Below are 19871 nucleotides of genomic sequence, written 5' to 3'. Positions count from 1 at the left end.
GCTAACAAAGTGCACTGCATAGGCGATGTCTTTGTGTTGACATGGCGACTCAAGCAAGTTGTCTTCTTTGGGACCGAAGATTGATGGGGGGCTCGAGAAACGATGCCAGATAGAGACTGTTGCTTTCTTAGGGAGATCAGAAGGTACCAAAAGAGCACGGAGACTATTATTCTGCAAACTCCCTTTCTAGAGGTTGGTGCGAGAGATCACTCAGGACTTCAAGACGGATCTTTGGTTCCAAAGCGGGGCTGTTGTGGCACTCCAGGAGGCCGCGGAGGAAGGATGGGACCAGAGGAATTTCGACCGGCGACGACAAAGAAGGGTGTTCTGAAACAGTGGGCGTCAGCAAGGAGGTTTAAGAAAAGGAAATTAGGTTTAGAAGGCTCTGATATCATGTTAAAATTAATAAAAACTTTATTAATTCTTTTTGTACAAATAAAACTGTACAAGACCATCCTTTTATAGGAGAAAGAGGCAAACTATAAAGATATTTTAAGGAAATATACAAGGGTAAGTATTGTTTGATTAAATCTGAATCATAAATATATATATATTTTAAATTTATTTTCTTTAAATACTTATTTTGTATTAAAGGACAGAATTTTTAAAACCTTAAATCTAGATTTACATAAATTTCCACAAAACATTGTATAAAATATATTTTTAATGCACACAAAGCTAAACCTTAATTCATGTTCTCCAAACAAATTTTTTTTTTTTTGCATTTTAAAAATATAATAAGAAGGCTTTTTTAAGATGGTAGCCAAAGTAGATACATATTCCATGGCTGCTTGCGCTCATGTGCAGGTTCCTTTTCTGAACAGGGGAAGGTAGGGATAAACAACAAGGAAAGATCGCCGTCTGCTTCTGCGAACAACATCAGGAGGCCACGCGTAACGCGTCGGCGAAACTAAAGCTTGCCCACTAGCGGAAAGTCTCTTTCGCGTTTGCAGACGCCATTCTTCCAGCAAGAAAAAGAAAATTCAAGCACTCCCACTTTCCCCTCTTCCTCTCGTAGCACAGAACGAGAGGGTGGGGTTGAATTTGTTCTCCTTTCTGTATTTCTTTTGTGGGGCTGAATTTGGTTGTGGGTAACCGTCGCCATGAACGAGAAGGCCGGCGTTTCCAAGGAGCTTAATGCGAAGCACAGAAAGGTTTGATTTGTCTCTTGATGTTTTATTTATTTATTTATTTATTTATTATTTTTTTTATGCCAGATTGTGTTGGTTGCTTTGATTTTTTCTTGCTTTGATCTGGGTTTTGAGAGCCCTAATTGGTTTTCTTTTTATTTCCTTTGATTGATTTAATTAAGTTTGTTCCTTGTAAGTTCGTTTCTATGGCCTGTGGTTCATTTCAATTCTGTTTATGGTCATTTACCTGATCTTGATGTTTATTATCACCGACTAGGGACATCTATATTCATCTTTGCTTTTTCTTTTTGGTTGCGTAAGCCGTTTAGTTTAGACAAAGTGGTTGACTTGGAGCTCTTCGGCCGATTCAAGTTAATTCTTTAAAAATCATTTATGTGGATTTTATTGGAACAAATGGCCATCTTATTGCAAAATGCCTCTAAAGCGCGGTCTTTGATCCTTCGAGCTTTGTTAATCGACAGTCTTTGATCCTTCGAGCTTTGTTAATCGACAGTCTTAAAGCGTAGATGTTTAGCAGATTGCCCTTCTCCTCCCCATATCTTTTTCTTAACCTGTGATGAAAATTTTCCGAACTTACTTTATGATAAAAAGCAACTCAATGAAAGAAAAAATAAAAAGTTGATTTGTTGTCGAATACACCAAGCAGCTACGTTCTTAACCTTTGATGAAAATTTTCCGAAATTACTTTATGATCAAAAGCAACTCAATGAAAGAAAAATAAAAAGTTGATTTGTTGTCGAATACACCAAGCAGCTACCTGTGAGCAAATAATAAATGTTAGCTTCTTTTTTTTCTTCTTTTTTGTCAAGTTTCTAATCTAGCTGCCAACAGGCTTTTGGTGATACCATTATATTTGAATTCAAGCCCCACCTCTTGAAACTTATCTAGAATCCTCACTCTATTTATGTTGGACAGTTAAACAAGCACCTAGCTGTCTAGAGGTTGGCGCTCTGCAATTGTATATCTGTATTATGCCTAATAATTGAAATCATTATATATTTTTGTCCATTAGCAGGCCCATTGGGCCTGGGTTACCTACACAAATGAGGTAGCCTATGAGTCGCCTATCCCAATTCCATGCACCTTCTCATCCCATTCCATCCTAAGGTTTGAACCTAAAACTTTGAACATTATGTCCTAATTATCGCATTCACGCCTCTCATAATGATATGCATGTTACCTAGTTCGTCATAATATCTGCCTATCTCATTCTTTTAAATAAATGAGGAAGGATTTTCAAATTGATAGTAAGATCCAATGGGTGAATTTCCATCTTTTGACTGTCTTTAGGGGAAAATTCAAATATATATTAAATCACTGAGAGACAGAGTCAAGCTGCATAAGTGACACTATTTTTCTTATTTACTAATATCCTTATTTACGGTGCTAAGTGTTAACTTTTTTGTTTTTTTGGGATTTTTTTTTTTTGGGGGGGGGGGGGGGGGCACGTTTTATTGTTGTACGTTTGTAATTCTGATTGGTTCTCATGGTTCCCTGATTTTAAATACATGTTTATAAAAATGTACTAGAAAACTTTGTAATCTTTAAACAGGAGAAAAAATTCAAACACACATGGAATTTTTATTTACAAGTGGGGCCTCCTCTCATGTTATGCAGCAGTAAATGATCATAGTTTATTCAACCATGATCATTAATAAATTATGCTATGTTAATAGTGATTTATCATAAAAATGATTCTTTTCATGTGAGCTTGTGAGCAATCTTTAGTATTGCAATGGATTAGTATTTATGCATCAGTAGTAAATTTCTTAGTTTTCTAAGTGTCTGGTTCAAGTCGAACTAGTTTTTTGCACTTTTCACCAAACCAATTTTATATAAAAACCAAAATATTATGATTTGGTGTGGTTTGGTTCCAGTTTATTAAAAATATAAGGTGTATATGTAGAGAATGTTTTATCTATAAATATATTACGACAATATAATTTATGTAATTTATATTTAAATAATGAAAAATAAAAATAAGGGCAAAATACACTGATGGCTGAGGTTTCAAAAAGTCTAGAAACCTCTTCCGAGATTTCAAGAATTTCACAGACCTCGTTTTACTTTTTTCAAAAAGACACAAACCTTTTATTGTGTTTTGATAAAAGACAAATCTTTTGAGGGGTGTAAGTGTCCCAAAAATCAAATGTTGAGGGAGGTTTGTGACTTTTTCAAACTTCTACGGGAAGTCCATGTGATTTTTGAAACCTTAAGGGAGGTTCTTGTCTCTTTGCTAAACCTCTGGGGAGGTAAATGTCTTTTGGCCAAAAGATATATACCTAGTTTTTGTTGGGTTTGTTAAAATAGTCAAACTGAACCAAACTAAATTGTGTTTCAAACTAAACCAAACCAAAAACTATCTTTAGGTTCTGTCTGGATCGTGGTTTGATCTGAATAATGCATGCACCTCTTTGCTGGTTGGACATAGATAATTCATTGGTTCTTCTAGTATAAACGATCCTAAAAGGTTTGAAACCAATGAATCATTTTATCCTTGCTCCCATACGTTCATCTCTCTTCCGCTACCTGCTGTCTAGCATCTTCTTAAGCACATTAGCTGAAATATGTTACTGTGTAAGGCAGAAAATATGAAATAGAACTACTAAAATGTACAAATATGGGAGAGAAAACTAAGTTATTTGTAGGGTTCTGTTTTGCCCTCCTTGCGTCCTACTTGTCTTGGACCATCTTAATGAAAACACGGCTTTGGCAGTTCAAAGAAGATGCTCTTTGGAAATACATATTTTTGGAGTGGTTTAGTGCATTGGGGTGGAGTGCAAGGCTTAATTCTTTATAGGTGCACCATTCCTGATCTTATATGGAGCAAGGCAGTCTTCATAGCTTTTCTATGGTGTTATGCAAATAGTTCTCAAGAGGGTTTTCCTCTTAAGTAACATTGATGTGAAGGGATTGGAGAGCATTACATTATTGTTTTGTTGTTTTCTCCATTTTTGTTCTGATTTTTCTTTAGCGGAGGATGCTTTGTCCTCCTTTTATCTTTATCCATTTTCATTGCAAGATGTTCTTTGGTAGCAAGATGTACTTTTTATGCCAAAAGCATAAAATCTTACAGCTGATGTTGCGCTTACGTACATACCTAATTTGCCCTTTTGTCATTATTATTGACCAATTTGTTGTATGTTATGCCTGCATTTGTCATCTTTTGCACTTCCTACTTCGTTTACTTGGTTATTCTTATGAGTTGGTTTCTTTTCTATAGTTTTGTACAATTACAGCGTACTCCTATAATTTAAACTGGTTATACCTTTTTGTTGTTCTATGTGCAGATATTGGATGGACTTCTGAAATTACCAGAGAACAGGGAATGTGCCGACTGCAAAAGCAAGTAGGTGTCTGGGACATGTATTGCATGTAGTTTGTTTTGGTTGTTAACAAAAATTAGGAAAGAAATGGAGAGAAGCCACTACAAATTCCTGTTATTGGCACAGTTTGTGACTTTTTTGCACATGTTTTGAGGATTCTGATCATAATAATGATTTGTTTGCCGTGCAGAGGCCCAAGATGGGCTAGTGTAAACCTGGGAATCTTCATATGCATGCAATGTTCAGGGATTCATAGAAGTCTTGGAGTACACATATCAAAGGTGGTGTATCCTTAACTTCATCTCAGTTGTTTCCATTCTTCTTCTTCTTCCTAGGGAAGGGGGGGGGGGGGGGGGGGGGTTGGGGGCATGGTTTAAAAACAGTGGTGGTCCATGTGACAATGGCAGTCATGGTTGCTGTGGGTGTTTCTGTATTGGATGGCTGATATCACATCTGCAAGTTCATTTTTTGCATTGGCAACCTTATAAAGAACATAATTTGACCCCTTAGATTCATTTTTTGCATTGGCAACCTTATGAAGAACATAATTTGACCCCTTAGATACTAATGTTTATAAAATTTTAAATGATTATTAGGACATTTTAATTGACTTACATATGATATATACTAACTATTGAATGTCACCTTGTTTTGTAGTTGCTACTGGTGAGCAATTAGTAACATTTCACAACTTTTTAATTATTTTTTTTTATTACCACTTTGCCTAAAAGATTAAGCTGTTAGAATGTGGGCCAACAATGCATACCAAGCTTTTAGCCTCCCCTGCACACTCAGCCTGATTGCATGTGGAGAGAAACAGACAATAAAAAGTACCGTTACAGGGAATAAAATAGTTTTTAACAACCAAATAAGAAATGCAGACGAGAAGACTAAAATCAAGGACCATGTGGCAACCATGATTTTGTCACCACATTAGATTAGCATTTCACCTAAAACCAACTTTTGAATCCTAACAACACAATGAAACATGAGTACCAGCTTAGCCGATGAGTGTTCTGCCCCTTGTTCTCAATGGCAGAACACTCCGCTCCTCCAAGAGTGAAAAATGGTTTTGTGAAGGCAACATTGGACCTAAAGTTGTATTTTTCTCCCTTTTTTTTGCACAAAACTGACGTAGACGAGGAATGGAATGTGAAAAGAAATGTTGTTTTTGGAGTTTTAAACTAGTTGTGTTTGTTAGGATTTGATAGGTTGAGAATCATGTGAATCGATGGATCAATAGATTTGGCAACAATTCTGTCATTTTAGATCTGTTAGTAAGATTCAAATCAATTTGGTGTGGAATTCGTACAAATCTTACGAATTGAATCATGATTGTAAGATTCTAACAACTATGTTTTTGGGTTGAAGGGGCTGGATGGGTGCTGGGGTATATTGCAACTGAGGATTTATCATCGTAGATGAACTGATGGTGCATATTACAGTTCACCAAGAAATGATCCATATTACAAATCTTTATGGCACAATTTCACTAGTTTGAGGGGTAATTTTGGGTTTTGTCATTGTTATGGACCATAACTTTTTAGGGAAATTATTCTGCAAAAATTTGGTGACAGTATTGTTGATTTCTTGTCCATTATTTGTTGAAGTTATGGCTTCATATTGGATACTGAACATTCTATAACTGGATACTGAATGTCCATTTTTTTTTTCACTCGGGCATGATCTTCCATTGATTGCTTGAGTTCTAGTATTTTTGTCAAAATCCAACTCGTCAAGCAACTTTTGCATTGGTGCTGAGTTTTTGTTCTATATTGTTTGTTTTTTTCCCCATTTTTTTAGTCATTTTTTCAATTTAAGTTTCTCTTTCCCCAAAGTCACATATGTGTTGTAGTTATTATCCAGAATGCCACATCTTTTCTGCCGTATAGATTCTCACTGATTTTGTTGCAGGTCAGATCTGCTACGCTGGACACATGGCTTCCAGATCAGGTTGCATTTATCCAATGTAAGCAGTAGTCATATTTCTCAGGCTTGCTTGATATATCGTGCTTGAAAAGCATGAGTGGAAATGTGAAATCTATTTGATTTCTATCTGTTTGCAGCAATGGGGAATGAGAAATCAAATAGCTACTGGGAGGCAGAGCTACCGCCTAACTATGACAGAGTTGGAATAGAGAATTTCATTCGTGCAAAGTATGATTTGAAAAAAGGATCTATATCTAATAGTATATTTCTAATTAAGTTAGTGGTGCTTTGTTATCATTTGGTTAATCTGGGTTATTTGTTAGGTATGAGGAGAAAAGATGGGTTCCCAGGGATGGAAAAACAAGATCACCTTCAAACTTGGTTGAAGAGAAGACTTCAGTTCATAGATTGAGAACTGGGAGCAGTGGTGGGCATGGTTATACCAATCATAGTGATCACTCTTCTGTAGAGAGGAAGAACACCCATCTGCCCAATACAAACAACAGTTTTCCTAGTACAAAAAATAGTATTCCAGTGCTACCTAAAGTATCTGAACAGGTAAATATAAGTTGTTCATAGAATCTTCAATTTGAATGACTTGTTATTCTGTTCTTTCTTCTTTCTCTTCTGCAGAGCAGCACTTTCTTTCATTCTTAATGCACTTTTTTTATTTTATTTTTGTTATTCCCAGTAGCTGTTAGAATTGCAGCAGAGGCATGCCCTGGTGCAAGGTGCACTCCAGCTCTATGGCCTTTGCCAAGGTAGCCACATGCAAGTTTACTCGCAGAGTTGAATGAAATTCATACCTTGGCACTATGTGGAAAAAAGCACACCATGTGCATATTGTCTTTTTCCCATAAAAATAGCCTCATATATCCTATAAAAAAAAAAAAAAGCAGCCCGGTGCACAAAGCTCCCGCGTATGTGGGGTCTGGAGAAGGGATAGATCACAATGGGTCTATAGTACACAACCTTATCTTGCATTTTTGTAAGAGGCTGTTCCCACGCCTCAAACCCGTGACCTTCAGGTCACATGGCGACAACCTTACTGTTGCGCCTAAGCTCCCCTTCAGCTATATATATCCTAACTTCAGCAAAAATGGGCAGCTTATTTACATGCAAATCATTCAAAAAAATGCATTTTTTATTTTTCTTCCTAGACATTTACTCAAGATTTTTTGTGTAAATAAAGAAATACACTTCCTTCCCACACATGCACACTGAATTCAAAATAATGCTTAAAACATAAAAATTTTAAAAGAATAAAATCAGCACTTCCTTTCAAGAACAAAATTGAAAATTTTTAAGGCTGTTTGGTCCTGCCTATTTCATGTTAGAAGACATTTTAAACAAGAAAGGCCTTGGAAAATTAATTTACCCAAAAAATGATTAGAAATTGAAATGCCAGGAGAAAAAAATTGATCTTAAAAAGCTTCATAATGTCTTGCTTTATATTTTGTCAAAAGCAAGATTCTCAAACTCTGACAATTCTGGATTTCGTCAGCCATGTTTTTCAAAAGACATGAAATTAGGCAAAATCAGTAAAACCATTTTTATTTTAAGTCAGAAAGATGTATAATTAAAAATTCTAAGTAAGATAGAATTATATTTAGTATGCACTGACTTGATTGTTTCGTACTGTATGGGCTTAAAGCAGTCCAACCTTCTGCAGATATCGCCTTAGATTGTGGATAATAACGGAAAAGGATTCACATTGCTGACCCCATGATGCAGGATGGTAAGGGAGCAAGAGAAGAAATAGAGTTAAATGCAGGACAGCAAGGGAGCAAGACAGGAAATAGAATTTAGAGAGGGGAAGGAAAAGGGAGAAAAAGAGAAACAGCAGGAAATACAGAAGGTAGAGACAGATAAATAAAAACTGAACAGAAATAAAAACAGAGAGGAGAAGGAAGAAGAAGGGAGGAGGAAAAAAGGGGAAGAGGAGGAAGAAGATGTTGAGGAAGAGGGAGATTAATGTGAGACTCAATTACTCATCCTACCGCTAATTAACCTTGCATCATAAGCCTTCTTTTATGGGAAAATAAGAAACAGTACAGATAGAACTACTAAAAATCACAATATAACCACAAAACAATAATTAAAAAAAAATCATAGAATAGCCACCAAAGTAATTAAAAACTATTGAAATAACAAATATTTCCAAATTAATTTTAAATCCTTAAACTTTAAATCTTCAAACAAAATATGATCACCTAGATTCATCTGCAAGCAACCCTCCATCACTCCACCTATTGGGATTTAAGGCCCAGCAGTGGTGGTTGTTTTTGTCTTATGACTAATTATTTTATTAACTGTACACCCTTTGAAAGATTTTCACATAGGCTTTTGTTATAGAAAGGCATCCTATTGAGCTTGTAGTGGCACATGCAACAGTTGTCTTTACTGGTCGTTAAAGAACTCCAGAAGCCTTATCTAAAGAGTCTCATGTTGGTCTTTATCTGCAGATTCTGCACGTTAATAGTAAGAAATTTTGTTTGCAGGTTTTTTGTCATAAAAATATACATGCAACAGGAACTTTAGCTCTTGATATCCTCATCTTTTATGGTTATCAAACTTTCATGAAACCCTTATTTTTGTCTTCCTCTTCCAAGAGGAGCATTCTTGGGGTTTCCATTTTGGGAGAACCTTAATGAGTGGTAGATTAATGAGTTGGCACTTTTTAAGGATTTTCTTGATTTGTTTCATGTCCATTTGGGGAGTGATAGAAGGATTTGGGTCGTAGATTTTTCTGGGGCATTCTCTTGCTAGTCCTTTTCTTATTCAGTTCACAATCCCAGTGCTACTTCTAATAACTTGCTTTGGGGTAGAGTGGTGTTTCTTATGTCACTATAAGTTTTGGCTAATGGCTTCTTTTGTCATGTTTCTTTGGAATACTTACAGCGGGATTGGTTGGCTTTGCTTCATTATGTCTTGCTTTTGTTTTTCTTTGATCCTAAAGCCATTTCCATTTTGTATAGGGAGGGCATCTTGTTCTCCTTGTTTTTTTTTTTCTTCTTTTTTTGCATTTTCTCTTTTATAATACAATTCATCACAAAAAATATATATAAATAAATTAAAATTACAAGTTATGCCTGCTAAATGAAGTAAAAGCAAATCCTAGAAACTTAATCATCATAGTATTTTTTTATTTTTTTTGGTGTCAACAAAACCAGTGTATGGTGACAGTTGTAGTTAAAGCACACACTTGAGGAAGATGGGGCACATATTTATTTTAAAGCTCCATTTGGAACTTGGAAAATATTAGGGAAGGAAAGGAAAATATCAAGGAATCCTTGTTTTCATGTTTATTATCTAGGAAAGTAAGAGAAAAAATGAAAAATATACCAAATTCATGGGACAAAATTTTGATTTTATACATCATTAATATTCAGTTTTTCTTAATTTTTAGTCATATAAAACCAAACTTTCATTTATAATAGAATTTAATATAAAGGAAAATATAATGGAAAATGAGTTTCCTCCTTATTTTCCTTGTCTTTCCTTTTCCCAAGTAAAATTCTTGATCCGAACGGACTGTCAATGTTTAGAAAATGCTATTTTATTAGTTGTATTAAATATTTATTTTATAAACACATTACCATTAATATCTATTGTTCGTCCATTATCTTTTGGAAGTGCTATTCTTAGCTTAATGTCCATAGTACTACTACTATGGTAATATGGATATTAATGATAAGATTTGATGAATGTCCCCATAAGCAGTAAAAGATCCAATGGTTTATGAAACATTTAGTAGAGCAGAAAACAATATATATATATGGCAGAATCCAACACAAGTTGTTGGATACTTGGATCCCATATGAGGACACATGTTATTTTTACATAAGAAGGTGCCTTTCTCAAGGCAAGCCTGTTTCCTTCAATTTTTCATGGTTTGCATGATTGTATGGTACCATCATGGTGGCATTGCCCCCTAGCTAGTTCGAAAGATCTCCTATATACTCCTTTGTAAGTTGTGGGAAGACGAGACTATGTCTAGCAACTTTGCCCAATCCTTTTGGTTAATACTCACATAGTGGCTCAAAATAGCTCCAACAAGGTATTCACCCTCTCAGTTTGGCGGTTGGTTTGTGGATGAGAGATTGGATCCTATGAGTCGTAAGAGTTGCATCCAAAATCAACCTGTGAATCTTCCCTCCCTATCCCTGAGAATGGAGATAGAAACTCCCAATGCCTAACGACGTGCTTGAAGAATAAATGAGCTGCTTCTTCCGCCTTATACTTCTCTGGGGCTAGATGACCACCACTATGGTACTTTACACTTTGGAATCACGTGAGGAAGTAATGAAATCCATGGTAGGACTAAATGTTATTATTCTTGTATGGTTTGTATGTCAAATGATTTCTTTGGCTGGTAGCAGTTGTGCCTTCTCTCCCTTCCTTTCTCATTACTCTCTGTCTAGCATTATTGTTTCCTATAGAAAAAGAGAGGAAAAGATTTAGAGAGACTAATATGGCTTTGATTTAGCAGTTTTGGCTTTTTACAACTTGTTAACAGGTTAGTTGCATATTTATGGTAGAGACTGCACCAACTGTTAACATATATTGGTGATGTTTTGAATTATTTTGGTAACATCTAGCTTTTTTTCTGTCAGCTAAAATGCTAGTCATATATTTCAGCAATTGTGATACTTCGCCTGCTTCCGAAAGTGCTTGATGCCCATAGTCCAGTGCTTTGATAACTTTTTTTTAATGCCTGGGAAAAGATATTAACCTTTTTAGGAACATCTTCAATTGGACTTGATTAAATAGGTCACTCTTGATCCAAAACCACAAGATGTTATGCAAAATTCAGAAACAGCATTCTCAAAGACTGAACCAGTTAAACCAGCAGCTAACATTAGCTCAGTTGTCTCACCACCCAAAGTTGATTATGCTACTGATCTTTTCAACATGTTGTCTATGGATGACTCTAGAGAAAATGGCTCCGAGACTTCTTCTGCAGATGACAATGCATGGGCCGGATTTCAGAGTATGCTTCCAGCTTGTTGGTTTTGACCAAACAATTACTGCCTTTTAGTGTGTGTGTGTGTTTTTCATCATATATCGTCCCTCATTAACATTTTTTTTATTTTTGTGAATTATTGTTACTGCATACTGTTGCTGTTTCTGACACTGGACTGCAAAAACTTGCAGCTGCTGAAGCAACATCAGCTCCAGAGAAAATTGTTTCATCAAAATCAACTGAAGGAAAAACCCAATCCAGTTCTGGATTTGAGGATCTATTTAAAGATGCACCTTCATTCCAGCCTCTTCTTTCAGAGAAACAAAAGGATGTGAAGAATGACATTATGAACCTTTTTGAAAAGGTACTTGTGTCAATATTGCACGACAGTATCTGTAAAAAGCAATAGCCTTGTAGCAGAGGACTAATTTCTTGACTGGCAGAGGATGATACCCAATTTGAAGTTTGGTGATGTAGAACATTTGAGTCCTTTTAATTTGTTTTCTTGACTGAAGCAACTGGCTCAGGCGGATCATTTGAACCACTTATAGAAAAGTACTTCTGTGGAAGAAGTTCTTATCTGAAAAAAGCACTCAGCTAAAAGTAATATGGGATTATTTACTATGAGTACTTTTTCAATTTAGTGTTTTTTTTTTCCTGAAAAATACATTTTTCAAAAAATACTTATTTTCCTGAAAAAAGTTAGTTTGGAAAACTACTATATGAAATAATTACTTTTCATGAGTACTTATTGACACAAGTACTTATTTTAAAGCACTTTTCACAATGAGTGCTCATTTTTTAAGACGTTCCCAACGGGCGCTACAATTATCTTATGTTATGTGAGGAGCAACTTCATAGTGAAGTTGTAGCATCTGAATTGTGGCATTATTTGATGGAATATTCGATGGGAAAAATGCAGAAGACAAAATTGATACATTTCTGCCTCGTAACAATCATTTTTACTATTTTTCATAGCTGTGGAAGATGATATATATTCCTTGCCTTTTTCTTCTCTGATTTTGTGCAGACGAATATGGTTTCTCCATTTTCTGTCCATCAACAACAACTTGCAATGCTAGCCCAACAGCAGTCTTTTCTCATGGCTGCTGCAGCAAAAACTAATGGTGGGTCCCAGACATTTCCTGGCAATTTGCATCTACCTGTCTCCAACGGTGTCCATTTACCTGCTCAGAATTGGACTGGCATTGGCCATCAAGTTCCTGGACCAGCAATGCCACTACCTGAGTTACAAAAGAATATGCAGGTTTGGCTCACGCAAACGAACAATTTGTGCTTTCTTGAAGTCAAGTTCCATGTGTAATCTTGTGATTTGTCCTCTTGTCCCAGATGGGAAGTATTCAGCCATCTCTTCCTGCAAGAAATGCTGTTCCTTTTGCAACATCCAGGTTTGCTCACTACTAAATTCATTATCATCTGTTAAATGTTAACAAATTATATAAAACTGAACTAGCTGATGATGATAAGTTCAGCTTATTCGTTGAGCTGGTTTGGAATGATTAAGTTGAATTTACTCGGAAAACTAAGATGAAGATGAAAGGAACATGTGGTACAGAACTGAGTTGCCAGAACAAAGTGCTAGTACTTGTATTGCTAAATTTTATGAGCTCAGCTCCTCTGGGTCCTGGCATCTAAAAATAATCATATACGCATTTCTACTATTGGAAGTGGTTCGAACACAATTAGTTGTGACTTGCAAGCTGCAACCAAGATCAATTCTAATATTAATAGTCTTATAAATTTTCTATAAATCTTTTAAGGCGTTTATGATTAGATAAGGATTGGCTCCAATATTCCTAGTAAAGGATTACAAGCAAGCCGGGGAGAAATTTGGTTTAGTGGGACTTGTATGCAAGGATTAGTTTCAAGTTGCAATTCAACTCTAGCATTGAATTATAGCCTTATCTTTGATATTTTATATAATTTTACTTTTGGCCTGATTCTCTTTTTTATTTTGGAACAATATTTTCTGGTGATCTATATACCTTATATTCTTGCTTAATATTTGTGCTATTGCAGCGTGTATACTGCAAGGGCAGTAGCCCCAGTGAGCAGTGTGGCGACAACTGGAGCAACTAGGCCTCCTTCAGCATCGCCAGTATCGTCTGGAAAAGATTACGATTTTTCATCCTTAACGCATGGGATGTTTACGAAACGTTGAGCAATTGCTGCCCAGACTTGGGAGAACCGATTTTTTATTTCTTTTTCTTTTCACATAGCAGAAATAGTAAAATTGAAGGGAAATTAGCATTTGAGGGGGGTGCTTTGTTGTGGTGTTGTTTAGTTCTTGTTGTGGGTTGGGCGCTCTTCGATATTCGCGAGGGCAAAGAATCCATTTTATTTGGTTGGTGCTGTATGGTTTCATTTGTATGGGCAGTTTGTTATAATAAAGTTGGCTTCAAATTGCTTGGAGTTGCATTTGATATGGACATCCATCCCTATGCTTTGGCTCCAAATAAAACAAATGAACTCACTACAATAAGCAAGTAATAAATTCAATATTTCATTCCATTTAATTCAATCCTAGCTAGTGCAGTTTCTACCTATGCGAGCAAGGATTTTGAGATGAGATTTCTTGAATTTGAAGTTGTATTACATTGGAATAGAATATAATATAAAATTATCAGACAATCTGCCATCCCCATTCTCTAAAACTGTGCTTCTGATGTAACGCCCATGTTAATAAAAATAAATAAAAGAGAAGGGTCGGTGCACTGCATTAGTAGGTAGTGGTGGATTGCCCTATCTGCTCTTCCCATTACTCAGAAATCCATATATGAGATTTCAAGCCATCAAAACCCAAATCCCTATAAGATCTGCAGACATGAAAACCCTAATCCAAACCAAATATCTGTTTGGAACATTTTGAACCTTAGAATTTGGATTTGTGTATAAATTTAAATATAAGATTGTATTACATCTCATCCACTTTTTCAAATATAAAGATATGTAAATAAATTATAAAAAAATTTTATATCGTCAAATTTATATAAATTTAAATTCAAGGCATGCTTATAAATAAAAGGAAAGTTTAATATTTACGATCTTAGAGTAGATAATTATGATTATGCTAGGTGGCAAACTCGTGATAATTGATCCATCAATTTACAGTCAATTTTATTTATCAAACAAAAAAAATGAAAAAAAATAAATCAATTCTTCTTTTTTTAACCAATAATAATAATAATAATAATTTGTCTCTAGTCTAGTCAAGTGTACAGGTCTGAACTGCATCTGGTTAACTGGATTGGTCAAAAGTATGCGGTGAAGGAAGTTCGAAAATTTAAAAAAAAAAAAAAAAAAGAAGCGCCGAACAGAACAGTAAATGAAATTATTAATATTATTAAAAATAAATAGTGAGATGGCGTAGTGTGGAAGGTTGAGTACATGTGCAAAGCAGGCGTATTGAAAATGGGCAGCACATCCATATTCCATAATCCATAATAGCTTCCATTGTCTCCGCAGTAAATCACCACCACCGTCGGCCATCTCCAATCTGCCATGTGCTGCTCTTCTGCCTCTTGGACGGTGTTCTCCTGTTTCATCATCGCATCACCAGATAGACAAATATAAGGTTACTTAATCATTACTGATTACTATTATTATGACAGCAAAGCTACGTTAATTGCGTTAACATTATATATAACAATATGTATAAAATTGTAGATTATAGTAAGGAGGGCACGCATCATTACAATCCAATTCGTCTTAATTCATGTATAACTACTAGTAAGATCATGATTTACGACTTTTCAGTTTTAGAATTAGTTCATATAAAAACAAGCTTTGCTCATAAGAAAACGATTATTATCGTGAGCCTAGCTCAGTCTCGACATTATTTTACCCATATTAGTCGTGTATATTTATGTCCCTAGAGAGATTTGCAATAATCAAAGTTCAAGACATTCATATTACAAACTTCGGATTTGAAAGTAACAAGCAAATAAGAAGAAATATGAAATAAGAAATGGGTTTTTTTACGTTTTCTAGTTTGAAATCAATAAACTTTTAGTCCTCGTTTACTCTACCGGGGCAGCTCAAGTGGTAAGGGCGACTTGTAACTTTGGTCATCCCATGGTCATGGGTTCGATTCCCTCTTAAGTTATTACACCGGTGAATTACCAAGAGTGCGTTAATGGATGGATGACTTTCACCCCCCTGAGTTTGGTGCCGCACCATAGTGTTCAAAGTGGCAAAGGAAAATATGAAGAAATTCTCTCATTTTTATGTTTGGCTATTAAGAAAAAAGAGAAATAAAATAAAAGTATGCCAAACTTATAAACAAAAACTTGATTTTACACATCATTACAATTTTTTTTAAAAAAAAAATTAGTCATATTAAAACAAACTTTTATTTTTGATAGTATTAAATAGAGAAGAAACATATAAGGGAAAATGAGTTTCCCCCTTATTTTCATTTTCCATTTTTTTTTCAATGTTTTTTTTTTTAATCCAAACAAACCCCTAAGGGGGAAACTCATGTTCCCTTATATTTTTCTAAAAATTATGGAAAACTAAATATTGATGTGTAAAATTAAAATTTTATTTATAAATTTGATATATATTTTTCATTTTCTTTTTCATTTTCTTTGATAATTAAACATGAAAATGAGAATTTCTTGATGTTTTTCCTTTTCTTTACTTTCCTTTCTTTTCTTTAATATTTTCTAAGTTTCAAACAGGTCATAATAAATTTAAATTTTTTAATTTTCTTTTTATTAAAACATGTAATTATAAGATCGTTCATAGGTACGTAGCTAGGTTTAGTGGAGAAGTTTTGGCATATGTGTAGTAGGGGGAGCTTGGTGGCTGACCCCCACCGGCCACCGCCCCCACAGACGCCGCGGAAGGGAGCTAAGAAGGATATATATATATATATATATTTGCATGCATGCATGCATTAAAATGGTTAACCCTTACCCTTTCAAGAACAATTCTAACAAAATGGTGTTTCATTAATTGTTTCCCATTTATCCAAACACGGCTATGTCTACTTAGCTAGCTCGCAAATGGCTGGCTAGTATCCAGTTACGTAAACAATGATCCAATGGGTCGAGCTCGATCACTAGATGGTCACGCATTGAATGTGTATTATAAAATTTTAATTATATAAAAATAAAGTCGATATTAACTTTAGACTTTGTAGTACACAAAGACTTTTATAAAATAAATTCATGATATTTAGGATTAGCTTGAATCAAAGATTTTGCTTAGTAAAAAGAAGGGAAAGGAAACTTAAGGAAATTCATTTTTCATTATCTTTTCTTTTCTTTTCTTTTCCTTTCTCCATCAAAATAAAATCCTTAATCCAAATAAATCTAAAGAAAACTGACTATATCTCATTTGAGTTAATCTAATTTAATGCGGTCTTGCAAGCCCCGAGCCCCTTCTCCATTACTCTCTCCTTATCAGCACTACTCAACCACCTTCAGTTCAGGAATAATTTTCAATTCAAACGAATATTGTCAGTTACTGATGTTCTATTTGATGAAAATGTTTTTCCATTTGCCGCTTCCAGTTTCAGCTCTCTTCAACATCATCCAGCTCAGCCCATTCAGTCTCACACTTCACTACCTCCTTTCATTCGGCCCATTAGATCTTCCCCCACTCCTATATCCCCAACTCGGCCCGGCCCATCATGTCCTCCCAATAACACTGGGCCTTCAACCCACTATTCCATCCCTCGCTCCCAAACCCAGCTGCCGCTAGTCTCACCTACTCCCGCTTTTTCCTCTCAACAATCCACCAGGGCTTCCCTCAACTCATCATCATCGCCACACTCTCCTTCGCCTTCTTCTTCTTCTTCTCGCTCTGCGATTCCTACCACGTCTTTTCATCCCATGCAAACAAGAGCCCGAACACAAAAATCTTGCCCTAAAATCTAAAATGATGGCACCATACCTTGGCCTCCGCCTCGCACCCATACCACTGTCGTTGTTGTTCCAGAGGAGCCCACTTCTGTTACTCAGGCCTCCAAATTTCGTGAATGGAGGCATGCGATGCAAGTTGAATTTGATGCCCTGATGTCCACCAATACATGGTCTCTTGTTCCTCCTGCCTCCAATCAAAATATCGTTGGCTGTCGTTGAATTTTTAAGACAAAGCATTTGTCTAATGGCTCCATTGAGAGACGAAAGGCCCAACTGGTTGCAAAAGGTTATAGCCAACTGGAAGGTTTGGATTACAATGAAACTTTTTATCCCTGTGATCAAACCTACCACAATCAAGTTAGTTCTCTCCATTGCATTCTCGTCTTGCTGGCCGATTCATCAATTGGATGTTCAGAATGCCTTTTTACATGGCAATTTAGATGATCTGGTGTTCATGACTCAACCTCTTGGGTTTATTCATCCACAATTTCCTCATTATGTTTGCAAACTCAATCGTGCTCTCTATGGCCTTAAACAGGCTCCTCGAGCCTGGTATGCTAGGCTCAGCTCTCGGCTGTTGGAACTAAGATTTGTTGTTTCAAAATCAGATACCTCCTTATTCATTTATCAGCATCAATCAGTAACTGTTTACTTCCTTGTATATGTCAATGATATTGTGATTATAGGCTCCAGTTCGAGTGTTATCTCTCACTTCATATCTGTTCTAACCTCTGATTTTCCTATTAAGGATCTGGGATCTTTACACTACTTCTTGGGTACTGAATGTCATCATACCCTTACTGGGCTCATGCTTTGTCAACGAAAATATATCTTGGATTTACTCAATAAGACAAACATGATGAACTACAAGCCAATCACTAGCCCTATGTCCTCCTCCACAAAATTGTCTGCTTTTGACTCCACTCCTGTTCCAGATCCTACGCTATATCGAAGTGTAGTGGGCAGCTTACAGTACTTGCTCTTCATCAGACCAGACCTTGCTTTCTCTGTCAATCGTGTTTGTCAGTTCATGCATGCTCCATGCTTATCTTACTAGCAGAGTGTTAAGCGCATCTTACGCTATTTAAAGTATACTCTGCATTATGGTTTACTGTTGTAACCCTCCAACACTTCATCCCTGGCTGCCTACACCAATGCCGACTAGGCAGGGTGTCCTGATGACAGAAAGTCAACTGAAGGTTACTATGTCTTTTATGGTGGCAACTTAGTTTCATGGAGCTCAAAGAAGCAATCCACCATTGCCAGATCTAGCACAGAGGCTGAGCACAAAGCCCTATCTCATGCCACTTGTGAACTACTGTGGTTACAATCATTATTATCTGAATTGGGTGTTTTCCTATCCACATCTCCAACTCTTTTTTGTGATAACTTGGGAGCAACTTACTTGTATATGAATCCAGTAATGCATTCTCGAACTAAACATGTCGATGTTGATTATCATGATGTTCGCAATCGAATTCAAGCAGGAGCTTTTCAGGTGTCTTTTCTTTCAAGCAAGGATCAACTCGATGATATTTTCACAAAACCCTTATCTGCTTCTAGATTTGCCTCTCTTCGTTCGAGCCTCACTGTTCTTCCACACATGTTTGGCTCACAGGGGCATATCAGCACTACTCAACCATCTTCAACTCAGGAATAATTTTCAGTTCAAACGAATATTGTCTGTTACTGATATTCTATTTTTCTTTATTATTTTTTTGTTAAGTTTGTTACAGAGAATATTTTGCTCTCTTCCTCCTTGTATATATATATATATATATACACATTGTGCTGAGTTTTCGCATTGTAATAACAAGGAGCTTTCAGTGAGAATTTACTTTTATCTTTTATCCTCTGTGTGTTCTTTGTTTTCTTTATTTTCTTCTTTTCATCACTCCTATTGCAAGAATTAGTTTATATAATGATGAATGGTAGCTAATTAGGTTAAACCGAGACCTTAATCAATGCTAACAGACCATTAATTCTACACTTAGTACATGTCTGCACGCATTGCATTATTAATATTCCATCTGTCAATATACTATATGGTACTAAATATATATATATATATAGGCCCATTATTATGATCTACAATACTATAATTGTCCATTATAATACCTTGTTGCCGCCCGACTCCATCGGTCTCTTGATAGGATAATTATTAATGCTACATTTACATATAACTACAATTAATAATTTAATATTATTCTCCACTTCCATGATTTATTTTCTTAGTTAAGTAATTTCATAGTGCACTATATATATATAGAGCTACCTACATTCATGCATTTATAACTTTATTATTATCATTCCTAATCCGACTGATGGAAAGTGTAAGGAAAGCTTTCCTTCAATTATGGAAAGCTGTATTATTATTTTTATCATATATTAATTTCAGCATTGCTTCGTGCATTATCTTTAATATAAAAAAAAAATTAGAAACCATTTGGATTATGGATTTTACTTAGAAGGAGGAAAGAAAAGAAAAAGAAGGAAACCCATTTTTCCTTTTATTTTCTTTTTCTATTAAATATTATCAAAAATGTGTAAAATCAAAATTCTATTTATGAATTTGATATAATTTTAATTTTCTTCTCACTTTCCTTTA

The 19871-nt window shown here is 35.5% G+C and overlaps 1 protein-coding gene across 1 annotated transcript; it reads left to right on the top strand.

Moving 5' to 3' along the window:
* The first annotated feature begins 628 nt into the window (after nt 1-628).
* On the top strand, nt 629-13822 carry LOC131154476 (ADP-ribosylation factor GTPase-activating protein AGD5-like). Its single transcript, XM_058107276.1, has 11 exons — nt 629-1154; nt 4442-4500; nt 4668-4758; nt 6392-6446; nt 6544-6634; nt 6730-6964; nt 11180-11399; nt 11564-11736; nt 12403-12639; nt 12723-12781; nt 13413-13822. The coding sequence occupies exons 1-11, from the start codon at nt 1104-1106 to the stop codon at nt 13552-13554; spliced, it is 1413 nt and encodes a 470-aa protein (XP_057963259.1). The 5' UTR covers nt 629-1103; the 3' UTR covers nt 13555-13822.
* The last annotated feature ends 6049 nt before the right edge of the window (nt 13823-19871 follow it).

Source organism: Malania oleifera, chromosome 4 (genome assembly GCF_029873635.1).
Source record: "Malania oleifera isolate guangnan ecotype guangnan chromosome 4, ASM2987363v1, whole genome shotgun sequence".
NCBI classification, from domain to species: Eukaryota; Viridiplantae; Streptophyta; class Magnoliopsida; order Santalales; family Ximeniaceae; genus Malania; species Malania oleifera.
Note: the sequence above shows the minus strand (reverse complement) of the source record. Positions and strands in the feature narration are given on the sequence as shown.

Excerpts from the sequence above, each read along its gene's own strand:
- LOC131154476 (XM_058107276.1), top strand. The coding sequence starts at position 1,104 with ATGAACGAGAAGGCCGGCGTTTCCAAGGAGCTTAATGCGAAGCACAGA. Across the intron at positions 11,400-11,563 it reads TGCATGGGCCGGATTTCAGA|CTGCTGAAGCAACATCAGCT; the intron begins GTATGCTTCCAG and ends AAAAACTTGCAG. Across the intron at positions 11,737-12,402 it reads TTATGAACCTTTTTGAAAAG|ACGAATATGGTTTCTCCATT; the intron begins GTACTTGTGTCA and ends GATTTTGTGCAG.